Source organism: Urocitellus parryii, chromosome 6 (genome assembly GCF_045843805.1).
Source record: "Urocitellus parryii isolate mUroPar1 chromosome 6, mUroPar1.hap1, whole genome shotgun sequence".
Classification (NCBI taxonomy): domain Eukaryota; kingdom Metazoa; phylum Chordata; class Mammalia; order Rodentia; family Sciuridae; genus Urocitellus; species Urocitellus parryii.
The window spans coordinates 107,426,771-107,439,932 of NC_135536.1; the positions used below are offsets into that span (position 1 = coordinate 107,426,771).

A 13,162-nucleotide genomic window follows, 5' to 3' on the forward strand; every position below is an offset into this window, starting at 1 on the left:
TGATGATAGATTGATATGATCATGCCAGTTGAAAAGAACCTTCAGAAACTCCACCTCTTTCTCTAGTCAGTAGCAGCTGTGCCCGTGTGATTTTTAAAATTGGGTATTCATACGAAGAGAGTCACATCCTCATATTCCATGATGCGAAGTCATGGATTATTGCTAAGAAAATCAATATTAGCTTGTGATTTAGAAATACTAGAAGAAACTGCCTAAAGACTTGATTTCCTTTGGGGGCGGGGCGGCAGAAAGTAAAGGTGGAGATGGAGCAGGGGACAATTATCTTTTGTTATATAACTTTTAATACTGGTTTTTAAAAACTGGGTCTAAGCAAAAATAAATAAAACTGAGAAATAGCTATGATAATAGTAACTACCTCAAACAAAAGAGATAATGAATGTCAATATTTTTATTAAAGTATAAATTTGGGTTAATGCTTGCAATATATATTTCTTTCATTCCTACTTCTAGCTTTTATTTAATTTCCTAGTGTTTGGAGATTTTCCTGTTGTCTCTTTCTATTACAGATTTCTAGTTTGGTTCTTTTATGGTCCATTGTTTGGAGATTTCCCTGTTGTCTTTCTATTATTCATTTTTAGTTTGATTCCATTATGGTCAGAGAACATAGTCAGTATGATTTTATTTTTTTTAGCATTAAGATTTGTTTTATATCCCAGTGTATGATTGTGCTTGGTAAGTGTGGTATGAGTGCCTGGAATGAGTGCATGCTCAGCTGTTGTTGGTAAAGTAAATGTCAATCAGATCCCCACGAGCTGACAGTGGCTCATCCATCTTCTACATCTTTGTTAATTTTCTGTCTAGCAATTCAATCATTTTCTAAAAGTGAAGGTCTTGGGTTTTTCTGTTTCTTTTCCATTTCCATCAGTTTTTGCCTCATGTATTTTGAAGCTTTGATATATGATGACTGTTCATTTAAGATTCCTGTGTCCTTCTAATGGAGAGATTGTTTTATCATTATGTAATATCCTTTTGTTCTAGCAATTTTACATGCTGAAGTCTGTTTTATCTGATATTAATAGAGCCAGTCATGCTTCTTTTAGCGTTTGTATGATCTGTCTATTTCCATCCTTTCAGATTTATCATACATATACTGTTATATTTGAACCAAGTTCTTGTAGAGTTGTTTTTTTCTTTTTAGTCTATTCTATCAATCTCTGTTTTTTAAATTACATTTAAGCTAATTATTGACATTTTAGGAGTTAAGTCTATCATTTTATAATTTTTTTCTGTCTGCCTCCTTTATTTCTTTTTTCTCGTCTTCCTGTGGGTTATTGAAACACTTCTAAAACTCCCGTTTTGAATTATTGTTTTTAGCACACCACTTTATATAGTGTTCTTCATAGGTTTTCAAGATATTGCCACATATGCACATGAAATTAATTGCAGCCTGCTGGTATTGATGTTTTACCTGTTCCAGTGAAGTGTAGAAGCCTTGCTTCAACGTAGGTCTCTTCACCTTCCCCACCTTTTGAATAAAATTATTTGCATATTTCACCTATATACATTAAACACCAGATCAGATGGTGTTATAAGTTAAGCTTTCAAACAAAGAAACACTTGAGGGAAGGATAGTCTATTACATCTATTTTTATTCCTCTTGCTATTCTTATTTCAGAGTTCCCAGCCTCCTGCATTTGGAGTACACTGTGAGCCCCTCCCTAAGGATAGGTCTTGGCAGCAGATTCGGTTTTCCCTCTGCACAAGCTTTCATTTCCTTCTTGTTTGCCAGATCCAGAATTTAGGATTGTCAGTTCTTTCAGCACTTAAAAAAAAAATAAAAGTAAAACACTTTTTTTCTCACCTCTGTGTTTCCAGATGAAAAGTAGAAGTTGCTGTTTGTTTATGGGTAATAGGTTATATTTCTCTAGCTGCTTTTAAACTTTTAAAATTTTATTTCCAGTTTTCAGAATTGTTGGTGCAGATCTCTCAGGGTTTATTCAATGTGGAGTTCACTGTGCTTCTTGAATTTGTAGTTTTATGTACTTGGTTAATTTGGGGAAGCCATTATTTCTTTAAAATTTCTTGTCCCACATTATCATGTTCTTTTACTCTGATGATATTAATGTTAAATGCTTTGTTGTTCATCCCCTAGGATCCTGAAGCTGTTAGTTTTTTAGTTCATTTTCTTTATTGTTGAGACTAACTAAATTCTATTGGTCTATTTTCAAGTTTACTGATTCTGTCCTCTGTCAACTATATACTACTATGTGTTCTGTCCTGTGAGTTTTTATTTTGATCATTGAATTTGGGCAATTCTATAATTTCCACATTTCATTCTTTGTTATGACTTCTGTTTTTGTTTGTTTGTGTGTGTTGAATGCATGTTTCTTTTCGCTTGTTTCCAGAGAGTGTATACTTGGGCATTAAAGCATGGCTATCTTAAAATTCTTATCAGATACTTCTAATATCAGAGTTCTTCCAGTTATTGGCATTAGTTGTGTCTTCTCATTCACACATGGTCATCGTAGTCCTCGTTATGAATAGTGATGTTTTTATTACATCCTAGACATCTTGACTTGTATGTCAGGAGCCTATGATGTTACTTAAATCTTGTTGGAATAGGCAGCCACCTGGTCAGGTTTGCTGTGTGCTGCCCTGGCCTCTTCTATAGGCTTCTGTCATAGTGCCGATTTTCCTCCTCCTGAGCCCTTGCCATACCATCCCGGATGGCTTTGTTCTTTGTTCAGTGACCTATGCTGGGGAGAGAGAAGCCAATGGGTCCGAGTCTCTTTGTGCCCTGGGTGGAAAGCAGGGAGGCAGGGCTTCACTGCATTCACTGCTGCAAGAGGATCAGACTACTCACCTGCCTGGGTTGTGGAACAGAGCTAGGGATGGTCTAGGGTTTCACTGCTGCTCTGCAGCTGCTGGTGAGCACCAGCCCAGGTCCTCTACATGGTGTTGTGGCTCCTGGATAAGTGTCTGTTGGGTTTCCCCTCTCCTGGTCTCTTAACCAGAGAGAACATGCTTTTCAGAAGTTCACTGCTGGAGGTTCTCATTTTCCAGCCTCTCTAGCTCCCAGTTGTGGGGGTACATGGGACATAAAACAAAACCTGAGAACCAGCCACATTGGGATTCCTCAAGTCCTGAGGCTTCCAGCCACTTTACCTTTCCAGTTTCCAGAACCCTTTTACCATTGTTAAATTTTAGGGATTTACTTAGAGGGGAGGTATGGGGAAAAGTCAGTCTGTGTCATGCTGCTCTGGAACTCGATCCTCTGAGGCTTTAAAATGCCTGATAGATCTGATGTAGCCATGTTTCTTCTACTGCTGTTTTTTCCAGGACTTTGGGGAGTATCAGGAAAGCTACTATTCAGTACAAACCACGGAGGGAGAACAAATATCTCAGCTGATTGCAGGATACATTGACATCATCCTCAAAAAGGTATTTCGTATTGATGCAGATTGGAAAAGCAAAGCTGCTTCATCAAAAGGCTCAGTTTAGATGATGTAGCTAGCTTGAAAAAATCACTTATTTGAAACACTTGATTCATTAATTTAATATTTGACATTAGAATTGCATTAATAAGACATCTTTGACCTTGAGATCCTATGGTTTTACTGCTGCAACATTTATATAAGGTCAGGTTTTGGTCACCAGCCTTTACAGAAACCCAAACTGAGGGGGTAAAGTATTCTGGGTTTTCATCAGACATTTTTGTTTCATTCTTAATAAATGTAATGGGACTAAATGTCATAGTGGTGTATAGAAAAAAAAACCAACAGATTTCTTAAGGCTTCATAATACAGCTAAACAACCACTGAAATAACCAAGTTTTGGTAGAATTTTAGTAGATGAGCCTTGATTTTTTGCAATGCAAAATCTACAAGAATAAGACATTATTTAAACAATGCATTTCTCTTTTATTGTTATCATGGTTTTGTTCACCCATAGCTTTTCTAATTCAGGAAAATTTGGGTTAACTTTAACACTTTTATTTGTGTTCCTTCTAAAGTTCTTTTCAAGGGTTCTTACATGAATGCAAAGCTTCATTTTCATTGTTGCATCTTGCTTTACCTCCAGAAACAAAGTAAAGACCGATTTGGCCTAGAAGGCGATGAGGAGTCAACTATGTTGGAAGAGTCGGTTTCCCCCAAAAAGTGAGTGTCGGGAGTGCTGGGGAACCACCTTCTCTTTAGGTGGACAGGTTCCCCCCCTACCATCTCTGTGCTCAGCTCTGAAGTTCATCACCTGTAGGAGATGACAGAGGAATGGTATAGTCAAGTCTTTTCCAAGTGTGGTCCCCAGACCAGCAATGTCTGTCTAGGTATCTTTTGTTGGGGAGACACTGAGCATGGTGTGGTATTCCACTCCTTCTTTAGAGGCAGTGAGCCTTCAGGAGCTCCATTCTGCATTTTTGATGGAATCTCATGAATTGTATTATTTTTTCCCCCAGAGGCTGGAACATGTATTCTGTTTGATTCTGGTCCTTTGGGGGAAGGGAATTTGGGTTCTGACCAGTGAAAAGATTGTTGTCTATGAAGCACTTGCCACATGCCACACTTGTCTTGCTGGCTATGAGGTAGCAGAGGTCAGTGGTTAATAACATGGACTATGGGGACAGTTGTCTTTTATTCTCTGCCCCTGAACTCTCTATCTGTACAAACCTATCTACAAAATAGAAATAATATTACCACCTTGTAGTCCTACGCAAGAAATAAGCCAGTGGTGATCATCTCAGATTCATGGATGAAAAAACCAAAGATCTTGGAGTTAGTTGAGATGCACCCAGAGCCCAGAACTCAGATTCAGATCTTGTAATGATCCCCACAATATGCTTCCAGAAAATTCTTGCATTCCTATAATCAACTCACTTATCCATGGTAGTTGTTTCTCTACTATTTGTAGTCTTTTCACCACTTTCTCACAAATTGCTAATAACCCTGAAGGTACTTTTCCATTTATCCTCTGTGAGTACACAAGACGGCGCCAACTGGATATAATGCATTTCATTACTTCCTACTCCCTGATAAAGTACCTTAACTCCTTGGAATTATTAATGACCATTACATGGAAATTGTTAAACTAGTACTTCCTGACAGGGTGAGCTGATCATTTCAGAAGACTCTGCTGTTCTTATATTTTCCATAGGAACAGCCCAGTAAGTATCTGAGCTCGGGCTCTTGCCTGCCTGGTACCAATGAAATCTCCACAATCTCCCATCATTGTGGGTCTGATCTAGGCAAGGAGGAGGAATGGTCCAGGACACCATCATTAGACCTTCTACTTCTTTCTGTATTGATCTTTTGCTGAGATCTCAGAAAGCAGTGGACTTCTTCCTGGAACCCCAGACTACCCTCGCTATTGTCACCCCTCCACATTGACGTCTCTCTTACAGATGTCTGTTCCTTGGGATCCTCGCTTGGCTATTGATGTTTGGGATGATCTGTGATGGGTCAAGACAAAGGCCTCTGCTATCCAGACTCCCCAGATCCTCCCTTTGGGTTTATCTACTGGGTTCCTGAAGAAGATATGCCACCCTCAGTTTTTTTACCTTCAGATTACCCAAGTCCTTTGCGTATACCACTTTTTCTAAGAAAATATCAAGAAGTAAAAAATTCATAATTTTTTTGTCAGACACTTTAAAACATCTTCCTAGTCTCTAGCTAAAATCTTTTGGAACAGGTGCCAGAGTATCTCAAGGCTCAGAGACAATGAGATAAATGACAATGATTCTGCTTCATTCCTAAGTCTCCAACTGGGTGTACCTCTTTGGATTGTCCTCCAGAGCAGAAAGCAGCAGGCACCTGTAGCACCCATGTTGTCTTCTCACTGTTCTTCACATGGGTGACAACCCCACAGTGACCAGCTGCCTTTCCCTACAGGTCCACCATCTTGCAGCAGCAGTTCAATAGGACAGGCAAGGCAGAGCATGGCTCAGTGGCACTGCCAGCCGTGATGCGCTCAGGCTCCAGTGGGCCTGAGACCTTCAACATTGGCAGTATGCCCTCACCACAGCAGCAAGTCATGGTTGGGCAGATGCACCGAGGCCACATGCCTCCACTGGTGAGATTTCTTGTACCTGTCTCTTGCTCAGTAGAATGTTGTCTTTTGTGTCCAGAGGAGGCACCAATGACAGTAATGGGTTGTGTCGGGGACTCCCTCTCCCATCTGAACCACAGCTCATCAAATTGAGCATTCTTTTAGTTGGATGACTCTGATCACTCCTGTCTAGGATTAGAGATTGCCTCTGTTGCTGAAGTCAGAAACCTCTCACTGTGGTTTGTGACTGCTCCTTTACTATAATAGTATCAAACCAATTATCTCAGATATCCTCCAAGAGTCTGAGAAATAGACCAAACCTTTAGTGATCTTGATATTCCATCCCTGGGGCTGTTAATTCCTTTCTACTGGGCTGGTCTGTCTAACTCAGTGCCTCTCTGGCCTGCCTTGGGGATCCTTTGCTATTAGGCAAAAATGTTTGAAAGTTCAAGAGCCTGAAAGCTCAGAAATAATTTGACTCTGAAAAAGCATATTGGCTGAAAGTTTTGGGTGGAATTCTTAGGTATTGATCAAGAAACATTCTCATTTAACACATGTTTTCTATGTATGAGATATTCTGTCCTCAGTACTCAAAATTAAATCCTTAAATTAAGCCTTTAGCTGAGCCTTCTTGTCAGCTAATTAAGCTCTCTAGCATCTTCTGATGATAATTCCTCTGTTGCAATCACCTTCATTTTGTATTCTATTAATATAATGCAATGTCTGGTTTTGGTCCCCAGGTTGAAATGGTAGATAATTCAGGCACTTGTTGAGATGTACCTTTGGCTGAGCTCAGAGCTCAGTTTTGCAGTTATGCATGGAGAGCCTTGTCAGTCCCAGGAACATTCTATGACTACCTTGTTTATCTGCCTTTTCAGACCTCAGCCCAGCAGGCCCTTATGGGGACCATCAACACAAGCATGCATGCTGTCCAGCAGGCCCAGGATGACCTCAGTGAGCTTGACTCACTGCCACCTCTCGGCCAGGATATGGTAAATATTGATCTGTGGGTTTTATTTGCTGTCTCTGTTCTGGCAGAAAACAAGGTTATGAGCTCTGTCTGGATTCAACGAGGTGAATCTCAGTCTTCAGCTAAATGTCAAGGAAAGCCATGTGGTTTCCAGGATGTTAACTCTGTCTCTCAGTTGTGGCCCAGGGGAAGAGAATCATTGCTGCAGGCTGTTGGTAGGATCACTGAACTGAGCAGTTGGGCCCTCAGAGTCAAGTGATCTGGGTTCATATCCCAGCTCCCCTATTCACTCACTGGCTGTTTCAATCTGGGCAACTTACCCTCTCTAAATGTCCATTGTGTCATTCATAATAGGGTTCTTATGAAAGTATACTGATTTAATCACATGTAGGATTCTTAGCAAAGTATCAAGCATGTAGTTAAGAGCTCAGTGAGCAGTAGGTGTTTTGTTATATTTATTACTATCAGTGGCTGTCAAATTTTAGCATGTATCACAGTCAATTGGAGGGCTTGTTAAAATGTTGCCGAGACCTAGCTCCATTCTTTCGGACTCAGAAGGTCTGGGGTAGAGCCTAAGAATGTGCATTTCCAACAAGTTCCCAGGTAAAACTGATGCTACTTGTATAAGGATCATGCTTTGATAACCCCTGAGCATTGCAGCAAGGCTGGGTAATTGGCCCAAAGACCTTCCTATAGTTGCTACAGCATGAAACCAGCTAACTCCTCTCCAAGAAAATGTGGTCCACAGGCCAGATGCAGCAATTCATGAGATCTTGGAAGAGGTGCTAAATTATACGCCTACTCCTACCTACTGAACCAGAATCTGCATTTCAGCCAGGTTCCCCGCTGTCTTGTGTACACATTAAAATTTGAGAGGCAGTGACTAGTAGTTTCACCTCAATCATCTGAGCTTTAAAAATGAAGCCTAAAACCCAAGTTCAGACCACATAAATTAGTATCATAGTGGGTGGGTCCTGGACATAAGTTTTTCATTCTTCCCAGGTGATTCTAAGTGCAGTCAAGGTTAACCACTGCTGTGGAATAGGCTGATGCCATTATGGGTGCCAGAGCCAAGAGAGGATCTGTAGTGTCATCCTATCTGGCCAGGACTGCTTTCCAAGTTGTCCCTGAGGCTTTTTCCATTCGCATACTGTGGTGGAGGGACAGGGTAATTGGTGTCCTCAGTTCTATTTCCCCTAAGTATTTGAAATTATTAAAGATTTTACTCTGGAAAACTTGAAAGTGAAAATATATGGCAGACTTGCGTATCCCAGTAATCATGAGACTGAGTTTTAAAATATCTGGATGTAACATTCCTCCTCACCAACTTTCAAAGAATTAGAATGGAATAAACTATTATTAGTGCTCCACACATCCTAGTCATAAATTAATATTTTGGAATTATTTTGAGAAGCAGATCTTCATCTTACCAACAGGGTTACCATTACCTATGTAAATGATCATTTATTAGATAAGTCTTGAAATGCCAGAAAATAATTATTTTACTATGTATAGATTCCAAGACAGCATGAGAGCAGGAAAGATTTTTTTTTTAACAGTTGAATTTCTACAAGAGAAGAAAGACAAGGCATAGGACCTGGATGTAGTTTGCCCAGGGTCCCATTACCTTGCAGTGGAGCTGGATCCAGAACAGGGGTCTTGGCCCCTGGACCCAGTCCTACAGGGAAAGGTAGCACATCCACATGAGCATGGCATTGTCTTCAGGTGGACCTTGTAAACAGGAAATACTTCCTGCATTGGACTGAAATCTCCAATTCTAACCTTGTTCCCTAAAAAGCAAAGTGAACATTACCAACAACTGTTAGTGCTAATGTGCAGTATTATGAGACATTGATTTTTCTCTTCTTTTTCAATTGAATTTACCTAAGGCCACATACAATTTTTTCCCTTAAATCTTAAATTAAAAAAAAAACAGTATAAGATATGGAGTTATATGCCATTCAGTATCTCTGAACAGATTAAAAGGCTTTTAAGGATATTGTTTAAGATGACTCAAGAGCTCATTCAGTGCCAGCCCAGTAAGGGGAATGTAACCAAAATGCTGGCCTCATTTTATGGCCGACTTCTCTGGTCCCATGGGTAATATTTTTGCCATGATTGTGTCATGCTTTTGTCTGACTTCATAGGCGTCTAGGGTATGGGTTCAGAACAAAGTGGACGAATCCAAACACGAAATTCATTCTCAAGTCGATGCTATTACAGCTGGAACGGCTTCAGTCGTTAACCTCACGGCTGGTAAGTCCCTGAGCATTTTGTGGTATATTGTGGTTTTGTGTAAAAATATATATTCTTTGATTGAAACAACAGATTTTCATATGATGAGAAGGTAGTGTATTTTTAGGTACTTGGCCTGCTTTAGGTATTTTTTCCAATTATCCAAGAGAAATGTAAGGAACATCTCATTCCTTTTTATCATTGTCATGCATCATCATCACAAAACACACATGGAGCTCTCCTCATTGTTAGTCAACATGCTGGACGTACTTCAAAGTCTGTGAGGCCAGTTTCTCCATTCTGGGAACTTATGTCTGAAAATGATCTTGAAAGGACAAATCTATCATCTGTGCCTTTTCCTATCTTGTCCAACAGCAGTCTCTTCTGGCATAGTGTGACTCCCAGCCTGATGCTGTCAAGTGAGAGCAGGAGATACCCTGGCTTCACTCTACAGTGTCAGTGTTTCCAAAGCATAGTTGACCCCCTGAGCTACTGACAAAAGTCTAGCAAAAAGGACCTTGACATGCGAGACCTCCTATGGAATTTTAAAGTTGTCCATGCTCCGTATCTTAACATATGAAGCCAACAGATGAGAGGACCTTATTGAAGTCACCTTGGAAACAGGTGTGGTCAGTCTCACTGTACTCCTGCAGAGCTATGGAGAATGAGCTACTGCCATTGTGGGGATTTTGAAAATTCTCACCAGGACCGCTTGCCAACCTTGCCATCTCTTGCCAACCTGGATTCTCCTCATCCTTCACCACCCCGCATTGATTGTAATGGTCCTTCTCTGTCCCAGGTGACCCTGCAGACACTGACTACACAGCCGTGGGATGTGCAATCACCACTATTTCTTCCAACCTGACGGAGATGTCCAAGGGTGTGAAGCTGTTGGCAGCCCTCATGGATGATGAGGTGGGCAGTGGGGAGGACTTGCTCCGAGCCGCAAGGACCCTCGCTGGGGCAGTGTCTGACTTGCTGAAAGCTGTGCAGCCTACTTCTGGAGAGGTGAGCTCCAAGGACCAGCACTCATTCAAATTCAGATAAGTACCTGCATACCCTGGAGACTGTGGGCCTTTGACTTCCTGAGCTCTTCCTTCTATCTGAATGGAGTATTTTACCACACAGCAGTATTGGGAGTTGTTGAAATTGGTGCAGATACTTTTGTTCAACTTTTGGAATTGGTTGAGCTCTTAGTATGAAGGTCTTCCCACAAGGGTACTTAATTAGATACATTCCCAGAAACTTAACAAACATGACTAGCACCCATTTAAAGAGGATACATGTTTGTACCCTAATTTCTATCCAGCACCTACCACCTTTTTACCAGCTGTATGAGGCTCATTCGTTGGACATTTCACATCCATCCACCTGTTGCTGGTGTGTAAGACCGGGTATCTACTTTGCACAGATTTCACAGGAACATTGTTTCCTAGTTGTCCAATAGCCTGAGATTCTTGTTGATGTATAAAAGTTGCCAGTCCTATGTGATTCTTCTCCACATTGGCCTGGCTGAAGACACTGTAGAGGAAATATATTTTCCTTCCAACCAAAGTATGTTCTTTTTCACAGCCTCGACAGACCGTTTTGACTGCTGCTGGAAGCATTGGACAAGCCAGTGGAGATCTTCTGAGACAGATCGGAGAGAATGAGACTGATGAACGGTTCCAAGTAAGATATATGCAGCCTTACAATTTTAGAAGAGAGTCTTAAGTGCTGGTTCAGAACTGATCAGGGACAATTTGATGGAAAACAATTCCAATCTTTGAGCTGTCAAGAATAAGATCGAGAGGGATTATTAGGGAAGTGAGGTCTTTTGTGTTAATGGAAAAAAATTTTTTAAATAGAAAGGCTCATTACACATAAATCATGCACCATCACACTATCACACTTATTTAACCTTTCTGATTATCAAATTTCTGGATATACTTTAAATACAAAAGTGGAGAAAATAGTCACTAACCCCTTGTATTGGCCACCTAACCTCTACAGCTGTCAACTCCTGTTCAGGTTCGTTCTCTCTCTCTCCAAGGGCAGTTTCTTCTGGCATCATTCTTGAGTGTAAATGTGAAAACCATACACACCCCGTCTTCAGGCACAACACACTGTAGGCTTTTCTTTGTATTCAGAGGTGGTTCTACCTTCTGTATCTCATCTAAAACCATAAGTGTGGTGGTGAAGTCTTTTCTGTGACCTTTGTTTTCCAGCGACATGCTGTTTGCCCTTGGGTGAACAGCTGTAGCCACTGTTTGCAGCTGGCTTGATTCACAGCCAGCATAACCACGCTGCAGCTCAGACAAGATCTCAGCTTATTCCAACCCACAGACGGGGCGCAGAGGCCAGCAGCTAAGTGACTCAGGCCAAGATGAGCTCTCCTCATGCACCTATGGGCCAATGTTCCTTACTCCTTCCTCTTCTTAAGTCTCTAATTTTGCAAGTAATGCATAAAGCTATCCTAATTAAAATGTGACTATTCATACCTGGGTTCCCTGGACCAGAATCTGTGTCAAGCTCATTGTTTGAGAATTCAGCAAAATTTCATTGATCTTTAAAGTTTTTTGCAAATTATTAAATTTTTAATATGATTGTGTATGTATTACATCATTAAAATTTTAATATATGTGTATGTAACTGCAGTGAAATATTTAGGAAAAAATCACTACAAATTTCAAATATCAGAAACAACATCACATATCACCAAATTCAGAAAATTAATGTGTTTTTTATTAACTCCCTGACACCCAAAATACATTTTCCCTATGTTTTTGGTTGCATCCTCTCTGACCATGTCTTCATTTGGCAATGACTTGGTAATATTTTAGAGAGAGAGAGAAAAAAAGCTTTCATCATTCAGCTATGTCTGGCATTCCAATTTCTTGCTTCATGGGTGACAGTTTTGCATGTCATATTCTATAGAACTACCAAGTTTTTTCGCTGCAAGGTTTGTCAGACTATGATATGATCAGATGTGTTGTGAGACATGAAACTTGTACCTTCATGCATAGATTTATTTGTGTCTCCTTCACCCTCCACATACCTGTGGTGCTGTGATCATAGGACCCACCTGTATCCTGGTACAATCAGATGTTCAGTGTATGAACATTTGTGTCATGAAGGAAGGTAGGTCCCAATTATTTCATTGAGCTGGCCAGAAATTATTTCACTATAAATAGAATTCACTGCAGACTGCAGAAATATACCCATCTAAACCCAAGTTGATTGTGCCCCCATTCTGACTGTCCTTCCAAATCCTCAAACTGTCCATGTATTAGCCTTACACTTATGAGTGGAGGTTTTTTTTTTTTTTTTTTTTTTTTTAATAGGCAGGTGTATCTACTTAGGAATTTGGCATACGTTAGATTCAGCTGCTGGTTTTCTAGATTTATCTTGAAATGCCCAATTTAATTTCCTTGAAAATATTATTGTTCTCCCCAAAGTGCTAAGAACAGTTGAGGAGAAAGTCATGATTCCGCCTTAAGACAAAATTTCATGCATCCTTGTGCTTTCTAAACTTTGCCTCCTTTCCTTTAACAGATTGTTTTCATTGCATTCACATGCAAACTCTGCTTCCTGATGTTTGTTTCTATTTAGTCACAGCTAGGGAGGCAGGTTTATGCTCAGAGTGACTCAGTAGTTCAGTTTGTATGAGGTAGGGCCTGTTTCAAGGAGGTAATCTTCAGCCTCTTCCAGTGGGGGTAGCCCCTAGCTTATTCACATTCAATTTCTTACTCTATTTTTCTGAGTCTTAAGATCATACCTCAGAGCTTTTCTTGGGTTCTCAGTGTACTGCATGTTCCCAGAGTTAACAAAGATTTATTTTACATGGGCAACATAATAGTGGTCTTGTTGAAAAGTTTGACAAAGGCTTTGTCAGCAACTATAGCTGTAGTATCATGCTCTTTTTCTAACTATGTTGTTTTTGGACAAAATTAATAGGAGGAACAAGGTTTTTTTAAG

At 40.2% G+C, this 13,162-nt stretch overlaps 1 protein-coding gene across 5 annotated transcripts in view; it reads left to right on the forward strand.

Annotated features, from left to right (window-relative positions):
* The window catches only part of Tln2 (talin 2), a 411,357-nt gene that overhangs the window by 275,970 nt on the left and 122,225 nt on the right, over positions 1-13,162 (forward strand). For all 5 annotated transcript variants that reach the window (XM_077799669.1, XM_026384818.2, XM_026384825.2 and 2 more), the window contains 7 exons: positions 3,301-3,402; positions 4,042-4,118; positions 5,844-6,024; positions 6,879-6,992; positions 9,118-9,226; positions 10,005-10,213; positions 10,778-10,876. In XM_077799669.1, coding sequence (XP_077655795.1) covers positions 3,301-3,402; positions 4,042-4,118; positions 5,844-6,024; positions 6,879-6,992; positions 9,118-9,226; positions 10,005-10,213; positions 10,778-10,876 — 891 coding nt within the window. The remainder of the gene's footprint in view (positions 1-3,300; positions 3,403-4,041; positions 4,119-5,843; positions 6,025-6,878; positions 6,993-9,117; positions 9,227-10,004; positions 10,214-10,777; positions 10,877-13,162) is intronic.